We start from the raw sequence: 21,620 nt of genomic DNA on the forward strand, positions 1-21,620 counted from the left end.
CAAATCACCTGTTTACTGACATCTTTATTTTAATTTCAAGAGTAAACACTACCTTGTGCATCAATGAGAGCTCAAACAGGTAAATGCTAAATTAGGTAAAGTATCATTGAATGGGTATTTACAAAATATTTACTTGTCAGTTTAATATGAAAGAAATAATCGACGAAAATAATTTGTGTTCTATTTCCGACAGTACTTTAATAAGTGAATGTGAAGACAGTATTAGAACAATGTGGTCACTTTACATATTACAATAACGAGCCAGAGAACAATCGAGCTAGTCGTCTCAAGGCGTATTGTTTCAAATGCTATTACCTGTATTGTGACATTATGTTATTATTCTGTTCAAAACCATAGTGGTATACCATAACTACAATATTTGTAATGTGTTGAATGTTTCAGCGGAGGTTCTATTCGTAGCTTCTGACCAGACTGTAGATGAAGGAGATCCTGTACCGATTAAGTTATTTAGAACTGACACTGCAGGCACGCTGGATGTAACTATAACGTACACTGATGTTACTACCACTAGCGCCGACTACACAGCAGTAACCCAAGTTACCTTTGCCATTACTGACAAATTTGTAACGTTTTCTATTGACATCAATAATGAACAGGTAATGTATTGTAATGTTTGGCTAATTTGATATTATTATTGTAAATGTAGAAAACTGTATTATGAATGTAACTTATAGATATACATAACAGGTTTTGTATTATGAATGTAACTCATGGAGAGACATAACAGGTCCTGTATTATGAATGTAACTCATGGGGAGACATAACAGGTTCTGTATTATGAATGTAACTCATGGAGAGACATAACAGGTTCTGTATTATGAATGCAACTCATGGAGAGACATAACAGGTTCTGTATTATGAATGTAACTCATGGGGAGACATAACAGGTTCTGTATTATGAATGTAACTCATGGGGAGACATAACAGGTCCTGTATTATGAATGTAACTCATGGAGAGACATAACAGGTTCTGTATTATGAATGTAACTCATGGAGAGACATAACAGGTTCTGTATTATGAATGGGAGACATAACAGGTTCTGTATTATGAATGTAACTCATGGGAGACATAACAGGTTCTGTATTATGAATGTAACTCATGGGGAGACATAACAGGTCCTGTATTATGAATGTAACTCATGGAGAGACATAACAGGTTCTGTATTATGAATGTAACTCATGGAGAGACATAACAGGTTCTGTATTATGAATGTAACTCAAAGAGACATACCAGGTTCTGTATTATGAATGTAACTCATAGGGAGACATAACAGGTTCTGTATTATAAATGTAACTCATAGGGAGACATAACAGGTCCTGTATTATGAATGTAACTCATGGAGAGACAAAACAGGTTCTGTATTATGAATGTAACTCATGGAGAGACATAACAGGTTCTGTATTATGAATGTAACTCATAGAGAGACATAACAAGTTCTGTGTGCACTTTCAAGTACAGTACATTACTCTTCAGATATTATTTGTCTATTAGGTACAAAAACGAAAGTTGACTTTCTGAAAAATAAATGGCAGTAATATATATATATATATATATATATATATATATATATATATATATATATATATATATATATATATATATATATATATGGCATCATAAGTTACTAAATACATTTACTAATGTCAATTTACGTTTATGACGATTTTGAATGTTTGCAACAGACTGCTGAATATGAGAATTAGAATTATTTAATGATATTTGAAGACACCTGCATATAGAATATGAAGACCAACAAATGAAAAGCGGGACGTAGCTCAGTGGTACAGCGCTCGCTTGATGCGCGTTCGGTCTGGGATCGATCCTCGCCGGTGGGCCCATTGGGCTATTTCTCGTTACAGCCAGTGCACCACGACTGGTATACCAAAGGCCGTGGTATGTGCTATCCTGTCTGTGGGATGGTGCATATAAAAGAATGAATGTTTAACGACACCCCAGCACGAAAAATACATGGGCTATTGGGTGTCAATCATATAAAAGATCCCATGCTGCTAATCGAAAAGAGTAGTCCATGAAGTGGCGACAGCGGATTTCCTCTCTCAATATTTGTGTGGTCCTCAACCATATGTCGGACGCCATATCACCGTAAATAAAATGTGTTCAGTGCGTCGTTAAATAAAACATTTCCTTCCTTCCTTCCAACAAATGAAATGACTTGCAGTATTGTGTGATTTACTAATAAATGTATCATTTTCCTTCGTTATTGGAGTTTCCTCTGTGAAGTGGCCCAGGTAAACTACAAATATCCCAGCTCAGAGGAAATGTAAACACAAATAAGAAATTATTGCATATTTTGATGAAAGCATGACACTTGGCAATCATGTACATCACAGAGATTGTAGACATTAAAAATATGCAATTAGGTTCCAATGGTGGCTATTTTCCAAGACTGCGATTGTAATTATCATACACCCACAAAAGGCTAATCGTCTCCTACTATTTTGGTCTTACAATTTGAAAACCTGTGCGCTGGCCTTAAACATATGGCACAGAAACCAGAACATGTTCTCTTTCCTGAAAGAGTAATTCTTGATAAACTTTAACAACAATGACATTTTAGTATTCATAATATTGGTGAAAATTGTATTGTGTGTATTACTGACACTGAGACTAAAGTATGGTGTTGCAGGGTGCCCTAGACAGTTGTCGCAAAATGTTAACTCTATGGCCACAACATGACTTCCCGAGAAAAGATTTTCAATAGCTTTTATAGTCACCAAGTGTCTGAATAACCGCATCATCCCTCCTCATGCATCCAGCAAGACGTGTGGTTCGTTCGTAGGGTACGAATTTTCGATCAATTAAATTGGTAAAAGGGTTACTGGTGGTTCCAGCTTCTGTATCTTATGTACCAGATGTGTTCCAGCGGGATGAGATGTGAACTCATTGCGGGCAAAAATGATGATCTGACAGCTTAGGACGCTTGGTTACCTTCGTTCATCTCAAACCAGCTGGTTTGATTCGATTTCTCTGTTCGCGATGCCAGTGGTTTGTGGGCTACCCAGTTTTCATTCCGAATGGTGCTTGTGACAAAGGGTTCTCGCTTAATCAAGCGTATTGGCATCACACAAGGCAGTTCAGACCTTAAGCATTTTACCTCATTAGTTTGTCGATGTCTCGGTGTCAATCTGCTTATCTAATAACTGAATAGTGAAAACTGAGCTGACGTACAAACGGTCATTCAAATTGGCTTTAATCAATCTATTGCACATACCGCGTTCTTGGTTGTTGTTGTCGTGTTCGCGCTGCCGCTGACCTTTTCACCGGCCTTTAGGCCTAACATATATATATATATATATATATATATATACACACACACACAGCCGTTAGGACATATGAAACCTGCAGAAGGAATGCAAATACATTCTTTTTCGTATGTCCTAACTTCTTTGAAATATTGGCTTATCTTTCCTAGTTTTTCGAATCCTGATCATTCTTTTACCTCACAAGCTACTACAAATGAAAGAAGGAAGAAAAGTTTTATTTAACGACGCACTCAACACATTGTATTTACGGTTATATGGCGTCAGACATATGGTTAAGGACACACAGATTTGGAGAGGAAACCCGCTGTCGCCACTACATGGGCTACTCTTTCCGATTAGCAGCAAGGGATCTTTTATTTGCGCTTCCCACAGGCAGGATAGCACAAACCATGGCCTTTGTTGAACCAGTTATGGATCACTGGTCGGTGCAAGTGGTTTACACCTACCCATTGAGCCTTGTGGAACACTCACTCAGGGTTTGGAATCGGTATCTGGATTAAAAATCCCATGCCTCGACTGGGATACTACAAATGAAGGATATTGATGCCTTTGCCTTTGATGCATCTGGCTATTTTTTAGCAATTCGGTGTTGATGTAGACATGATACAATTATACCATGAGACAGTTGCTTAGTGGTGTGCATTCCGCCCTGCCTCAATATTAAGGACATGTATGTATGAATGTTGTTAGTCCCCTTCCCAAATAAACGGCTTCTTGGTAGCTGGAATCAACACACTGATGTCACAATCATGATAACGAGACCTATAGATGCATGGTATAGGCATGCATACCTGTAATAATTTAACATAAAAAAACCCTATCAACTTGTAATCAACTTTGCTTTCCAGTGGTGTTGAAATGAAATGTTGTGCACTCGATATGTACTGTTCAAAACTGTGTTTTCCGTCAGTATATTACAAAACACGAGTTGCGAATTCTATTTATTCTATTTAACACTTCTAAAATAACATTTACCTTCGATATTTAGTAATTTACAGTACTAAAGTCGCATCCACTGGTAATATGACGTCATCACGATTGGCACAAATTAGTTTGCCGTCAGGCATTTTAACGAAATCTTATGAAAACGTTACGCTCAGGTATACAGGTCTTGATGGCTTGTATACAGATGGCCCATTCACAGCAACACATTATTACAGAGAGATCCTGGAAATTTGCATATACGTTTTAATTTGCATACTATTTTTAACCGGGTTAATACACTAAATTAGCACATGGGTTTATGACATGGATATCACATAGAAACGTATATTGTACAGCAAAAGAAATGCAAATATTTTATAGACAGTAATGTAATGGGTTTATGTTGTAGAACATCGTCCCTTGTAACACTTTTTGTTTCGTTGTCTTCTCATTTACGGTTGAAGCATGTCTTCAAAACATACCATAGGAAAATATCATGGGATTGTGAAGTAAGAGACACTCGTGAAAATAAAAAAGCATATTTTATTTCTGACATGAAGGGATATAAAAACGCCTATTTTGTTTATTCATTCTTCAATATTGATGTCATACGAATATGCCAAGACGTACACCATAACAGCAGGAACAAGCAATTGGACCCCTACAGGCAGGTCAAAGTGTTAGTAATGTTGCCAATGCGTTTAACGTTGACATCACAACCATTTGTCGTTTGCAAGATCGTTTTGCCACCCCCAACAGTACTGCTAACCTTCCAAGAAGTGGACAGGACAGACACATTCATCGCTTGCATCTTCGCGATCCATTCCTGATAGCCAATGAAACAGCTCGACAGACAGTTGGGAGTCCACAACCAACCCATCAGTGGTGACACAATTACATGGAGACTCCACGTACACAAAACCAGTTGTTGTCCCAGTTTGACTCAGCGAGACCGACAGAACCGTCTACAGTTGGCCACATTTAATCGGAATTGACGTTGACAGCAGTGGAGAGAGGTGATCATTACAGATGAAAGAGTGAATATGGCGCAGACGTCAAAATAGTCATGATGATCAGTGTGTAATGGAAAGAAATCCACAAGGTGCTCCAAGTGTGATGATATATGCTGTAATTGGCCTGAATCAAAGACTTGGACCAGTTATCTTCCAGAATATTGATCCTGGAAAGGGTAATGGTCTTACAGCTCAACGCTACATTGACCAGGCGCCCAGACCCCATACAGTACTTTTGTTTTTGCTTGTCATGTGCAATACGCGTTGCAGCATGATAACGCCAGACCACATACAGCTCGGACTACAGGTCAGTTATTGCAGCAGCACAACATCATAATTTAGCTTCAGTCAGCCATTAGTCCCGATTTAAATCCCATTGAACAGTTATGGGATGAGCTGAAACGAAGAATTTTTCCAAGGACCAAGAAATGCAGCTTAGTTTGAGGCAAATATACTTCACATATCCCTATGGCCTTTATTAAAAAGTCTGATCCATTCCATGTAGATAAGGTGCATTGCAGTTATAGATAGATAGATAGATAGATAACTACTTTAACGTGCCCATATACCACTAGGGTTTCGAACACGCCCATCCGGAGGCCTGACTCGGGATGGGGGGTGGGTAGAGTTGAAAATGGGCAGAATTTTGAAAATAGCAATTAGTAAAAATGTTAATATAATTTTAAAAAAAACAGAAAAAAAGTTACAAGCCAAAAGTAAAAAGAATTGACTGCTCGGCCGAATATTCATATAATTTGGAGCATTTTAGAAGTACAGTCCCAAAATAAATAAGAGAAAGAAGAGAGGATCGGACTATTTAATAATATTAAAAAAAGAAGTAATTTCGACATAAAATTTTGAACGGAGGTCTAAAAGTTTAAAGTCCGATCTATATGGTCTGGGGAGTTTAAGGTGGGCGGAATTTGTAATACGAATTTAGTAGTTAGGTCAAAGACCTAAAGCCAAAATGAGCTCATTTCATACTACTTAAGTCCAAAGAATAAAATTAGAGTGCTCGACCGAAAGGGTTTTAAGGTGATTTGAACAATTTAGACGGGCTGTCAAATTAAAGTGCGTCGGACTGTTTACAAAAAAACAACAACAAAAAAACCAACAAAAAAACCCAACAAAAAACAACAACATTTGAATGCGGGCCAAAACATTTAAAGTCTAACTAAGCCCTTGGAACGGTTGGCGACTACGGGGACGAGATGAAGTGCTTGGCGTTGAACTACGGCACCAGTTTCCTCCAGCGGTGGGCTAGCAAGGTCTTAGATAGTTCGACGTAATGGGCACCGGCGATGATCTTCAGGACTCTATGAACGGTGTTGTTGTCCATTTCTCTGAAGAGAACTCCTTGTCTGTAGAGTCCATCCCGTCCCCTAGCTCCATGTCGTGGATCCCGACCTCAGTGCCGTCTGTGAAGCACTTGGAGGATCCTTCAATGACGCCTCCCGGCAGTGAGGCCGTGTGTGGTGTGTCCCCGACCAAGTACTTCGAATACTGGCCCTTGATCTTCGACACTGCGAGACTCCAGGCGGCGAAGTCCCTGCCCCGGGCGGATGCGGAAGGCCGGGCCTTGGCTGGCTAGTCATTCGGAGGAGTGACGACCTTCCGTTTCGCAAGACCAACATCTGGCTTGGTCGCTGCGGAGTCCCCCGGGGGTGGGGGTCTCGACGCGGACACAAGCGGAGGGTTTGGAACGGAAGACGTCGGCCATGGAGTCTCGCACATGGCGGTGTCCAACACTGGCGTCGACTCGTCGAGCTGGGGAGTCGAGAACACATGAACATACGTCCAGCTTCATCGCGTGTTATCAGAGAACTGGTTGCAGTTGTGAATGTAAATGGTTTTGGGTTGTCTGCCCTTGTTATCATTTATGACTGATGTCTATTAATATTCCTTCAAGTTAAAACACTTTGGGCTTCAATAATGTTTTAATTGGTTTACATCAATTTTGTACACTGCTTTCTAAAAATACATACCATTCATATTCTGATTATGACCTGCATTTCTTTTGTTGTTTAGTATATATGTTAAGAGTAAATATTTATGTGATTATATACAATTTATCTTAATTTGTGTAACAAAAGGGCAGGTTGGATAAATTGTATCATATAAAATATCCATTATGCATATTTAGTGCAGTGCTTGTTATTGCTGCTGTCTATAGCTTACTGGGCACTATTTCTTACCCGTGATAATGTTACAAAGCACAGATACAAACTTAAAATGGTAATTAGCGTGCCAAAATATGTCATGTGCAGAAATATATACTGAATACAACGCTGCAAATAGAAAAAAATAGATTGAAGTTGTTTCGTGTTTTAAGGAAAAAATTCTGAAATTACTCCTTTTCTGTGGAATGACCCATATATGTATGTGGATTCCCCAAACAAAAAATACCCCCCCCCCCAAAAAAAAAGAAGAAGAAAAAGAGAAGAAAAATGAAAGAAAATCAAAACAACAACATAACAACAACAAACACCAACCCCTCACCACCCCTCCACCCCCCACCCCACCCCACCAAACATCTACTAGAGACAGACTTTCTTGGAAACCCAATGACAGGCTACTTTCTATTTTTATTTTTTTTTACGTTGTAGGTTCCAGAACGTGATGAAACATTTAATGTTAGCATTGCATCATCAAACGCGTACACAGTAGACGGTAACCCATTGACTGTGACTATTAGGAGGAATGATCGTAAGTTGCATAAAGTATTTGATTTTGTTAATGGTCACCATGCTAACTATTAAGACATGACATATATAACACAGATCACATACAAATACATTTGTATTTAGGACGTCTTCTATAATGTATAAAATGTATGTGTGTTGATTTTACCTTTACAATATGGTTCATAGCACTATAATTACACTAAGACAGTTTTCTTTAAGCCCATAATATATGCAGTTGTCCAGTATATTATCATGCCATGGTTCATTTTATCATCGTACTATAATGCTTTGGCTTATGTGAACAAATATATTTCATACTAACTGCAGGCGAAGACTTACAACATATACCCCGTTTATATTTTATTCCATTTTTTGAAACCCTTTTGTCGATATGTTTTTCGTGCTGTCAGTTCGTTGTTGTAAATATACCTTGGCGGAATAAAGCGATACATACATTCAAAATGCAAACGTTCATAGTCATGCAAACAAACACGAATGGCTTCAAAATATTCCCAAATCTGGGTGGAATAGGGGTGGATATAAATTGCTTTCATCCGATTCAAAACACGAATGGCCGAGCATGTTACTAAACCGACAATGCTAAGCATATGTGTTTAATCCAAAAAATAATAAAGCTGTCGTGGCCAGATAGAGAAGTAGGCAGCACGAAGCCTGGTATGCGTAAGATAGAGAAGTAGACAGCACGAAGCCTGGCATGCGTAAGATAGAGAAGTAGGCAGCACGAAGCCTGGCATGCGTAAGATAGAGAAGTAGGCAGCACGAAGCCTGGCATGCGTAAGATAGAGAAGTAGGCAGCACGAAGCCTGGTATGCGTAAGATAGAGAAGTAGCCTGGCATGCATAAGGTAGAGAAGTAGGCAGCACGACGCCTGGCATGCGTAAGATAGAGAAGTAGGCAGCACGAAGCCTGGCATCTGTAAGATAGAGAAGTAGACAGCACGAAGCCTGGCATGCGTAAGATAGAGAAGTAGACAGCACGAAGCCTGGCATGCGTAAGATAGAGAAGTAGGCAGCACGAAGCCTGGCATGCGTAAGATAGAGAAGTAGACAGCACGAAGCCTGGTATGCGTAAGATAGATCTGTGTATCTATTGCACTTCAGGAGCGGGATTTAGCTTAGTCGGTTGAGCGCTCATTTGAGGTACTTGCGTCGCAGGATCGAACCACCTCAGTGGATCCGTTCAACTGATTGGGTTTTTTTCTCGTTCCAACCAGTGCACCACAACTGGTCAAAGGCCCTGATATATGCTTTCCTGTCTGTAGGAAATGCATATAAAAGATCCCTTGCTGCATTAAGACAATGCAGTGGGTTTCCTCTATTGACTACGAGTTTGACATCCAATAGCCGATGATTAATATATCAGTGTGCTCTAGCGGTGTCGTTAAACAAAACAAGCTTGACTATTGCACTTCAATAACAAAAATATAACAGTCATAGAGAGGATATTTTGAAGACAATGTATATGCACTATATTGAAACATATATGCTTTTATTCTGGTTGTGCAAGAGGTATAGTTCCCTGGTCTTTGATCAATAGACCACAACAAGAAAAACAACATCTGAAAAAAACAGTCTGTACACATGTAATCTTGATTTGCATTTGAAGAACTCATACCGATGAAGGCTGCTTGGTCAATCTTGAATCATTTGTTGTCAGTATGAAATACCAACATGGAACTAATGCATGAGACATGGTCAATGGGCTACGTTCAGACATACTATTTGTTACGCGGTTTTTTTGACAGGGCGTACGGGATTGTACACCCCTCCAGAATCTGTATTTCCTGAGGCGCACCCCAAGAAATACAGATTTTGGAAGGGCGTACAATGCCGTACACCCTGTCAAAAACAGTGTAACGAATTTATTACCTTTTAGATCTGTTTTATAATTAAACTAAAATTACACTAACGGTCAAACTTTTAAATAAAGTACACACACATTTTGAGTTTGAATTTAATAACATAACATAATATCAAATTCCTCAAATTGTATTGGATTTTTTAAAACAAATAACTATGCAAGATATTTACTGGGTTTTTTGTTGTTGTTAGCTGCTTGGGTATTAAGTGTGTCAACAAGGATTCCGAGTGGTTTCACCCTGAAATCATTTCGAACCCTGTTTTGCAAAGGGAGACAACGCTTAGCGCCTTATTATCTTGTGTGTTTAAACGTTTATGATTATTTTGTAATCGCATCGCGAAAAACAAAATTGAACACCCGCAGCGGAACAAAATATTTGTCATGTTGTACTAACTTGTAGAACCTGTAAAAAAGCACGTCAAGTTATTATTTAAAATATGTTCGTGATAATTAGCCCAAGTTCTAACACGGTAACTGATTACGCAATGCTATATTCTAATATTAGCTTTTATAACGCCCAAAACTACAATCTATCACATTTTTTTTGTCGAAACATGCTCAAGAAATCTTGAAATAAACAGTAAAAAAAATTTACCGAGTTGTGGTATTCCCATTCAGTGAGGCGTGTTGGAGAAAATTGTCTCCTCCGCAGTTTGTATTTTCGTACAACCAGTCGAAAAAATCACTTGACATTTCGTACACTCCGGCAAATTAATTATGTATTTTCCCCGCAAATCCTGTATTTTCTTGCAAATGAATCGGTGTAATATGCATTAGCTATTGACCAATCAAAACGCATGAAATTTAGCTAAAAGGTAATAAATGCTTGTACACCAGGCCACCAATTGGCCCGCGTATGAGCGATACGTTTGGATCTGGCCTAGTTAACGCATAAGGATAAAACACGAGCGTAGGAAGGTGCCAAAAAGTGTGTGTGTGTGTGTGTGTGTGTGTGTGTGTGTGTGTGTGTGTGTGTGTGTCCTACGCCAGTGTAAAATGCTGACAGTTTTGCTGTTCACCTTTCCAGAAACAAAATTAATGTTTAGATAAGCAAGAAGGCACTAGTGTCCACAGTACTTGTCTTGGGCAAATAAATACTTTTCTACATTAGATAAATATGCCTTGTCATTTCTATAGTGATTTTAGGCTATGTCTGCCTTACCTAGACAGATCCGTCAGTAGAACAGTGCACTTAAAAAAAAAATATGGATAGTCATACTTATGTACGAAGCAAAGTTGATTCTATGCATTCCGTTCTCTCCGTTCTCCCGCCCCCGGTCAACGCTAAAATTCACGATTTAGTGATTGTGATCTAAGAGTAACGGGTTTGAACTCTTCTGAATAATAATTTTTGGGTTATAAATCTCCAAAAGAGGACGTGATCACTGTCTGAAAATGGGTAATTTTGCTATCAAGATGTCAAGGGGAAAAAAAAGCAACACTTTCTTTGGGTTATAATACTATGCAAAATAATGCTTAAAATGGTTTTAAAATTGTTTAAAAATGGCTAATTTTACGATTCAGATGCCAAGAAAAGGCGTTTAAACCCCCCCCCCCCCCCCTACACATCTCGTGTCATACTTAACAACGACCCTGATTATTAGCCCACCCCACTTTAAAAAAATGCTCCGACGGGCCAAAGCTCATATAATAATCAATATTAATGCAGCTAGCGATACAGAAAACCGCAGCTAGTCATTTAGTGTACACTTCCGTTCGTACACTGTAATATATACACAAACGCATTCATATTAACTGCCAATATTAACACTTTTATTAAGATGACCTTTTAACGAGCCTAAGTGCCCCTTTTTCGTGGTCCCTCCCACCCGCCCCACACACACCTAGAAATATGTCCTGGATACACCCATGCCTTACATTACTGAACAAACGTTCCTTTAACTGGTATACGAAGAACATATGTAAACAGAGAAGGAACGTATCATAAAGAAGCAACAAGACAAAGATAAAGTAATGAGCGAAATTAATTCTGTCACACAGGTTAATTTTCGAGATTAGCTAAGAACCCAATCAGTGAGTTTATGAAGAAGTCTTTAGTACTGTTTGAATATACATTATGTCAGTGTTGGAGGTGTGGCTGGTGCCAAAGTCAGGGTGAAAGATTATCACTCAAACTCTACACCAGATTCATTTGTAAACTCAACTGATAAGGTTAATAAATCATGTAGCTCCTTGGTAGAATTAATTTCCCTCTTTTTTCATTTTTTGTTTGTTTGTGTATTTCCTTCCAACGCAAGGTATACATAATGTATTATATTATTAAAGGTAGTTTTTGTTTTGTTTTACGACCCCACCAGAGCACATTGAGTTATTAATCATCGGCTATTGGATGTCAATCATTTGGTAACATGGACATATAGTCATAGAGAAGAAACCCGCTACATTTTTCCATTAGTAGTAAGGGACTTTTATATACACCATTCCACCAAACAACTGACATTAACAACAACAACAATTAAAACATCATAATGTAATAACAACAATATTAAAACATCATAATGTAATAACAACAATAATTAAAACATTATAATGTAATAACAACAATAATTAAAACATCATAATGTAATAACAACAATAATTAAAACATAATGTAATAACAACAATATTAACACATCATAATGTAATAACAACAATATTAAAACATCATAATGTAATAACAACAATAATTAAAACATCATAATGTAACAACAACAATAATTAAAACATCATAATGTAATAACAAAAATAATTAAAACATCATAATGTAATAACAATATTAACAACAATAACAACAACAAAAACAACAACAACAACACTACCAATAATGACGATGATAATGATGATGATGATGATGATGATGATAAATATAAAAAACAATACGTGTAATATGTCTTACTTAAACTATTTGCACAAATATGTAACAGTTGAAGGTCAATTCAATATTTGTGTATGTTGCTAAAACAATAAGAGTTCTCTTGATCTGCCACTGATTCTTGAGAAAGTTGATATGTAGACCTATTAATTAATTTATTACGGTGTGTGAACCAGCTATGTGTCTTAAGGGGACATTCCTGAGTTTGCTGCATTCTAAGACGTTCCCGACTAATAAAATATTTCTACGATTAAACTTACATATTAAATATATTTTCTTGTTTAGAATATCAGGGTCTGTATATTCAATGTGTTTCTGGTCGTCTAAATATTTATAAGAAAAATAATATTTAGGAAATAAAATGAAATTTAACCTAGTACAAATATTACAACGATCAGAAACACATTTAATATACAGCCACTAATATTTCATGCAGAAAAAAATATTTTATATGTAATTAGAATTGTTAAAAAGTCTGTTAGTCGATGACATCTTAAAAATTACAGCAAACTCAGGAATGTCCCTTTAACCACATGATATTGGGTTATAGTTGCTTTCATTGGCGTGTTTTATATGATATGTTTCAGAACTGACGTTCAAACTAGAGACTGCTACAGCTGCTGAGGGCACATCGCCATTAACTGTCACAATATCAACAACAGAACCCGTATCGCAGTCTTACACGGTGGCTTTCACAATCGGTAATGAGGGAGGTACAGCCACAAGTGGCACAGACTATACGCCGCCTGCTACCCTGAGTGTGACATTTGATGCCGGTGACTCGTCGCAAACATTTGATATTGGTATAACTGACGACAGTGTAAGTACTTTAATACAATGCAATATAATTATTTTTTATGATTATATCAATTGAGGTACAAGCACCTGTTATGAACCCAAACCTCAGCTATCTCGGCTGTGTGTCCAGGACAGGAGTTAATGGTTAGTTGTTAGTTGTCAGTAAGAGTGGATTCGATTTACGTTCACATATGCTAACATTTATATGACTTACTGGATGCGCAAAGCCTGGAACACCATACCCAATAGGCCAGACATACATTTTACGCTTTATCGATGATATTTGGGCTTGGAGTAAGGCCTTCTCTTCGGAAATACTTCTTTTTTTGACACCTTAAACAATAAATAGCCACAGATAACATTCACTCTTCTAATTAGTAGAAACTCTGTGCCATTTCTGGATGTTAATGTCATATCAGCTGATTCCTTCTTTGAGGCAAACCTCTACTACAACGAAACAGCCTCTCACAGATACTTAACCCCATCCAGTTGCCATCCCAGACATGTCTTTTGTGCAATACCGTATAGTGGAGCTAACTGGATCCTAAGACTTTGTAGTAGACCCGAGTGGGCAGACCAACACCTAGAACATTTCTGTGCCTATCTCCGTCAGTGTGGTTTCAACAAAAGTAAGGTGACTACCATTTTTAATAAAGCCAAACAACATACTAGAGATCAACTCTTGAAGGATAAACAACCCAACAAAGACTCCAAAAGAACACTACCATGGGTTACTACATTTGACCCACGCCAGCCCTCATTTCAACGTAGCAGTTACAACTGCACTGTACTACAAACGATTGTTAATCTTGATAAATACAAACTAAACATTGCAGAATCACTCTGGATACACGGTTTAAACACAATGTGGCCGGCAGGACTGAATGAGTATGACCCAAGCAGTAATTAACTTTCTGTTTTTTAATCTTCCCAGGCAGCTTTACCTGGTGACGTTATTATTCTTTCATTTCATTTCAACTTATTTTCGTGCTTATATCCAATTAAGGTTAAGCACGCTGTCCTGGGCACGCACCTCAGCTATCTGGGATGTTTGTCCAGGACAGTGGGTTAGTTGTTAGTGGTTAGTGAGAGAGAAGAGGGTGTAGTGGCCTTACATATATCTACCCATTGAGCCTTTAAGAACTCGCTCTGGGTTAGAGCCGGTACCGGGCTGCGAACCCTGTACCTACCAGCCTGTAGTCCGATGGCTTAACCACTGCGCCACCGAGGCCGATCGTTATGATTCTTTTATCTCAACTGTTTTTATATCCTTATTTTGTCAGTCCTCCCAGTCAGCTTATCTTTAGATGTGATTAATCTTTTAACTCTGGTGTTTCACTTAGCTTAGTAACTGGTTTAACGTGTCCATATACCACTAGGGTTTCGAACGCGCCTATCCCGAGTCCGGCCTCCGATAGGATCGGGGATCTGACTCGGGACAGGGATAACCTAACAAATAGGGTCAATTTAGAAATTTTGAATATTAACGCCAAAAGTATAAAAAGGGGAAAATTGGGGTTAAAAAGTTTTGGCTGCGCCCTTAAAGAAAAATATGAACATTCCTAACCTATATAAATTATTAATATAATATATTTTCGGCGCAAATTTAGATGGGCTGGTCTAAAATTAATAATAATTCTCAAACAATATTCATTAAGCCCATGGGAGGTTAAGTGGAAAGGGGCTGCCAGTCATATTTTAAACATTGGTGTGACCAGGTGAGGGTCGGGAGAGAGGGGAGGCCGGCCCTACACAAAACCTAAGGACGAACCGCCTACGCATATAGCCCCAAATAATGCCCTAACTCCCGGCATACCATCACCCCCCCCCCCCCCCCCCCCCCCCCCCCCACCGTGTCCAACCGCAGTTCAGTCCAATCCTAGCAGCCTACTAGTTGTTTAGGAAGTTACTATAACTTCCCAAACCGGCGTCACTTGAAGAGTGACTCCAAAGGGTTGTAAGAGTTTAATCGCTGGTGCCACTAGGGGAGTGGCGCAAAAAATGCAGCGATGGTTAATTTGGTGTTTCACTTGAACTGTTTTTATCCTACTGATTTCAAAGGCTGAACTCCTGTTTTTATGTTTAGTTTTCTCCTGACGATATCAACATTTAGTTGAAGAAACGTTGAGATTTTAAACTTATGGATTTAAAGAGAGACATTACTTATATTTGATAATGCAATAAACTATTTAACTAAATATATTTGAATTTGCATTAATAGAACAAAATGGGGTTTCTAATATTTTTCTCCAAAGAAAAAATGCATAGTATTAGCCCTATTGGTAGAGTACGTTGGAACACCCAATACCCTGTGATGTTAAAAAATACCGCCTGTATATAATTTTGTGTCTAGACGGCGGTAATTAATGAATTGTCTAATTGCCAATCAGGAATCGGCCAGGAATCACAGTCGGTGGCCACTGAAAGTACCAGTATAGAACAATTAACTAAGAAAACGCTCCGGTTATCATTTCAGTACGTAGGTTATTGCATGGACAAAACATGATAGAGTTATTTCGGCACTTTGACAATGGTGGTTTATTTTGTATTGTAACATAATATATACTTATTGCTGACTTACAGAATATTGCGCAAAAATTAGGTACGTTTGTTTCTTCAGTTCTAAGACTTAATTCCTGACGTGACGCGATAAATATTACGTAACCACCGGCTCGCCAGAGGGCGTATTCACTGGGATGGTACAAAATGGCTGCGACTGTTATATATATTAGCCGTCACATTTAACCGTTTTATTAATTAAATATAATATTATACTTGTTAATATTAAGCAATAAAAGTGCATTATATATCGTTGAATATGCATACCAGTCAAAAAGCCTTGCGCGAACATTCCTTTAAGAGTTTTTTGGTCAATAATTCCTATTTACTTGACGCAGATAGAAAAAGAAAAGTGTTTTGCAAACGAACAAACGTGAAGTTTGAAAAAACATTCATGAAATACAAAGAAAGAAAATGTTTTATTTAACGGCGCACTCAACATCATTTTATTTACGGTTATATTGCGTCAGACATATGGTTAATAACCACACAAATATTGAGAGAGGAAACACGTTGTCGCCACTTCATGGGCTATTCTTTTCGATTAGCAACAAGGGATCTTTTATTGGCACCATCGCACAAACAGGGTAGTACATACCACGGCCTTTGATATACCAGTCGTAGTGCACTGGTTGGAACGAGAAATAGCCCAATGGGCCCACCGACAGGAATCATGAAGATACAAAGAATACAACATAAGTGGCCGTTAGATAGCATTTGTCTTACAACGAATTGTGTTTGAATAAAGACTTCTAATGAGTGAAAGCATGTTGGATACATTTTTAAACAACGAGTTGTAAGATAAATGTAGTTATATTTCTTATAGAAAATTATTTACACGGGTGCTCTCTCACATGGTTGTGTAATAAATAAATAAATAAATGAAACAGTACCCGCCCACACTGAAGATGTCGTCTGCTAATGGTGTTGAAATGATAATTTCTTAATTTTTCTTATCGAACATGCATATTAAACGGATTTCCAGTTAGAAAAGAAAGAGCAACAGAAACGTAATAAAATACACAGTTTAAAAGTTTAAAGTTTGTTTTCTTTAACGACACCACTAGATCACATTGACGTATCAGTCATCGGCTATTGGAAGTCAAACATTTGGTAATTCTGGTATACAGTCTTAGAGAGGAAACCCGCTACATTTGCATATGCGTCCCACTGGCTGGAACGAGAAAAAAACCCTAAAAGGGCCAACCGACGGGGTTCGATCATAGACCGACCGTCCCGACCCAAAATGTTTAGTAGGATAAACTAATAAAAAAAAGAGTCATTTTAAATTCAATGAGCAGAGGATATTCTTACTATGTCTGGGTATTCACTAGTGCTTTTACATAACATAAACTGTAAATGAAATAGAAAATAAAAATGTTTTCAAAAGAGTTTACCTTTCTCTTTACGTGAAACCAAATATAATTAATGACCAAACTCTCCTCACCACATAAAATGGAGGTTTGGACGTGTGATTTGTTGCTTTACGGAGATAGGGTCATACCATCCAATAAAATAAAAATAGCCGAAACTGAGACGTATCTGTTAACCTGAGACCGATTGTTCTGTGGTTCGTAAATAAGGTTTAGTTGAAAAAGACGTTTAAACGACCGCAAACGGATTTAAATAAAAACAAGAAGATCTTTATAATTTTTTGTGTGGATATGTAAGAAATCGAATACTAAAGCTGTGTCCGTTATATAGCATATATCTTATAACTCGTTGCTTAAAAACGTGTCCAACTAGCGTTCGCTAGTTAATTTAGTTTGAAAAAAAAAAAAAAAAAAAAAAAAGTCGATATAAGATAAATGGTATCAAACGGCCACTCATTTAGTATTCAATATATGTGGTTTTTTCATTCATGCGAGAGCAATGCTTTGATTATGTTATACTAATGTAAGACACAACCATTATCAGCATATATTACAACAACAACAACAACAACAAAAAGACAGCGATATGTAACACATGTAACAATTATTGATGGAGTATCATGCAATTTTTATAAACATATTCTTGTAGGAATTCTGTTTTATATTCTCCGTCCCAACTACGTTCTTTGTACATATTAACTATCAAGTGATTTTGTTTTGTTTTTGTAACAGGTGTATGAAGGTCAGGAGAACTTTGTCATCAGTTTGACTGCTTCTGAGGATTATCTAACTGGACCAGACTTTATCTATTCGATATTTGATAATGATCGTAAGTTACCATTTAAGTATGGTTTATAAAGTAATAAACATAATTACTTAATAATATATATAGGATTCGTCACGAGTGATTTTAATATGTAAAATATGAACCGAGTTTACGTTAATCGGTATTTGTCGAGGCTCTGGCTCGACAAATACCGATTAACTAGACTATTAAAGAAATACGAGTAGCGAATTCTATTTATCTATTTATATCATTAAGTTTCTTTTATAACCATTAGTACTTACTTTTTCAGTGCCTGTATTTGAAATGAAGGTCTCAGCAGTGAGTGTTAATGAAGATGCTGGCTCCGTCATCATAACAGTAAAACGTGACCCTGTTGATGGCATAATGCCTGCTGTCACGGTGTTGGTGCAAACAACAGATAAAGAAGCAGTAGCGGGTTCTGACTTCGTCGTTGATGGTACACCGCTTACTGCTGTCTTCGCTCAAGGTGAAACAGAGGCCACAGTCAATATCTCAATTACTGATGACGATGTACGTATCATTTTTGACACACAAACACACACACGCACGCGCGCACATGCACACACAGACACTCACACACACACACCTGCACAGGCACACACACACACACAGACACAAGACACACACAGACACACACACAGCACACATACACACACAGACACATACACACATACATAGACACACACACAGACGCACACAACATACACACACACGCACACATGCACGTTATACATTCATTCATTGCACCATGTGTATACGCATGTCGTTCCCTAGCAGACACGATGTGGCCATTACAAATTGTATAGCAGTGGTAGATATAATCATTAGTAACTTGCACCTGCATCAACAACAGATACTCAATTATCACGGCAGAGGAGGCTAGATGAATAGGTGCATATTTGGATGTCAAGTGATTATAAAGGCTTTACACACGAACTGCATTTGTGGAAGAAAATCATGTGATATAGCTAAGACTGAATAAACTACAACATATTTCGATCGCAGAAAAATATCAATTAGAAAAACTTGAACAACCGTTGACCTTAAACCGTGGTTTAATGAAGTACTCTTTAAGCTTCTATAAGTGATGTGGAGCTTTCAAATTGGCAGCCATCTTGAAATCTAAGGTAGTGAACATGTTTGTATTTAATGTTGCATGAAGTTAGCCTTTAAGATATCGACTTGGACAAATACTAACCATAAACAAAAACATAAAACTGATTTAGAGTTATTATATTAGGGATCTAAAGACGTAGAACACCACCTTTGTCTAATTTATGATGTTGACCACCTTTTTGTCAAATCCATGATGGTGGATATTTTTTATATGCTTTTCAATATTCAAGATGACAAATACATGTATGACAATAATTGGACTTAAAACTTGTGAAAATGTCACAATGACATGTTTTATGGGCAGTGGATATAAAATATATGTGTATTAAAAACTGCTAACATCATTATTTGTATTTCGTATATGGGCAGTGGATACAAACTTTATGTGTATTAAAAACTGCTAACATCAATATTTGTATTTCGTATATGGGCAGTGGATATAAAATATATGTGTATTAAAAACTGCTAACATCAATATTTGTATTTCGTAACGTTATCTCAACAATACGGGAAAGGTTTACTGGATATATCCAAATGTTATTGTTTTTATGAGCCTCATTTGTGACAAATAAGCATATGAATCAGAATAATAAGATAAAACAGATTCCTATTTTGTTTAATTTTTGATGAAATATTCTAAAATATTTATACTAAATATATTCTATTAACCATTACAATTCATTTATAAATATGCAAAATGCACCCGGAAATATAACAAAGTGTTTTCCTGCAATCGTCAGAATAACGAGATGCAAATACAAATACTTAAATGTACCACGATATTCAAGTACCATAAACTGGATATTCGTTAAAAAGCTAAAAAGTGAAAACCGTTATTTTAAAACACAGCACCATACTAACACGACAGCATTAATACGTTTCTGCATTGTTATTAATACAAGTGTAAAACGGATTAGTTATTTGAAGAGAGACATGGGAAGATAATTATAATAATGCAGTACTTTATTTCACCATTTATACATCATATGTTATCAGCTATTAATTAACCATAAAAATAAAATAGCTTTTGTGTCATTGGAACATGACATTGTACACATCACGTAGCATTTAAAAACACCCCAACAGATAGTGAGCAATTTGACGCATAAAAATTATAAAATTATGCTCATTCTATTTGCAAACGTATGCAGCGTTTTTCTCTCGGTGTTGGCGTGTGGGCAATGATCATAGCATATTTAAACCTGTGAGACTCAGGAATACATTCAGTGGCCGAGTGCGAGGAGCCAAAGAGCTCCTATTTACATTGGGCTTCAGTTACAGTTCAGTATCGATTTCACAGCATTGTTGGGTGATGAGGCTCATAATATTGAACCAAAAACCCACCCAGTACTGACACCATTAATCGGAGAAACAATCTCTCCGATAGCCGTTGTTAATGTTAAATTATCAATGTAAATTATAAATGCTATATTTTGATTGTAGATGGCATTATGTATTCATTACAGGTATCTTTACTTACATTTATAATCAATAATAATAATTAAATTTAAAGTATTTCAGTATAGGCGTGGTGACTAGGAGAAGGACACGCAGTACAACAATTACTGAACATTATAATTATATAATGATATCTGTTATATCATGTTGAATTTTTTATTTATCTTTAGCGTGAAGAAATCGCAGAAACTTTTGATGTTGAAATAAAAACTGACGCTGCTTACACCATTGGATCAACACCAAACACCACTGTCACCATAAACAGCGATGACCGTGAGACCTATTCTTACCATTAGTACATGCGTAACGTGGTGTAGTTTCATCATAGTCGACAGCAACTGTGATATATATGCTTATCATTAGTACATGCGTAACGTGTAGTTTCAACATAGTCGACAATAACTGTGATATATATGCTTATCATTAGTACATGTCTAATGTGTAGTTTCAACATAGTCGACAATAACTGTGATATATATGCTTATCATTAGTACATGTCTAACGTGTAGTTTCAACATAGTCGACAATAACTGTGATATATATGCTTATCATTAGTACATGTCTAACGTGTAGTTTCAACATAGTCGACAGCAACTGTGATATATATGCGTATCATTAGTACATGCGTAACGTGTAGTTTCAACATAGTCGACAACAACTGTGATATATATGCTTATCATTAGTACATGTCTAATGTGTAGTTTCAACATAGTCGACAACAACTGTGATATATATGCTTATCATTAGTACATGCGTAACGTGTAGTTTCAACATAGTCGACAACAACTGTGATATATATGCTTATCATTAGTACATGTCTAATGTGTA

The 21,620-nt window shown here is 37.2% G+C and overlaps 1 protein-coding gene across 1 annotated transcript in view; it reads left to right on the forward strand.

Moving 5' to 3' along the window:
* The first annotated feature begins 331 nt into the window (after positions 1–331).
* LOC121392136 (FRAS1-related extracellular matrix protein 3-like) overlaps positions 332–21,620 on the forward strand; it is a 36,229-nt gene continuing 14,940 nt past the window's right edge. Inside the window, exons 1-6 of the mRNA XM_041523494.1 lie at positions 332–617; positions 7,850–7,949; positions 13,268–13,500; positions 18,143–18,239; positions 18,487–18,728; positions 20,963–21,065. Of these exons, the coding sequence (XP_041379428.1) occupies positions 18,501–18,728; positions 20,963–21,065 (331 nt within the window). The 5' untranslated portion in view covers positions 332–617; positions 7,850–7,949; positions 13,268–13,500; positions 18,143–18,239; positions 18,487–18,500. The remainder of the gene's footprint in view (positions 618–7,849; positions 7,950–13,267; positions 13,501–18,142; positions 18,240–18,486; positions 18,729–20,962; positions 21,066–21,620) is intronic.

Source organism: Gigantopelta aegis, unplaced genomic scaffold (assembly GCF_016097555.1).
Source record: "Gigantopelta aegis isolate Gae_Host unplaced genomic scaffold, Gae_host_genome ctg3402_pilon_pilon:::debris, whole genome shotgun sequence".
NCBI classification, from domain to species: Eukaryota; Metazoa; Mollusca; class Gastropoda; order Neomphalida; family Peltospiridae; genus Gigantopelta; species Gigantopelta aegis.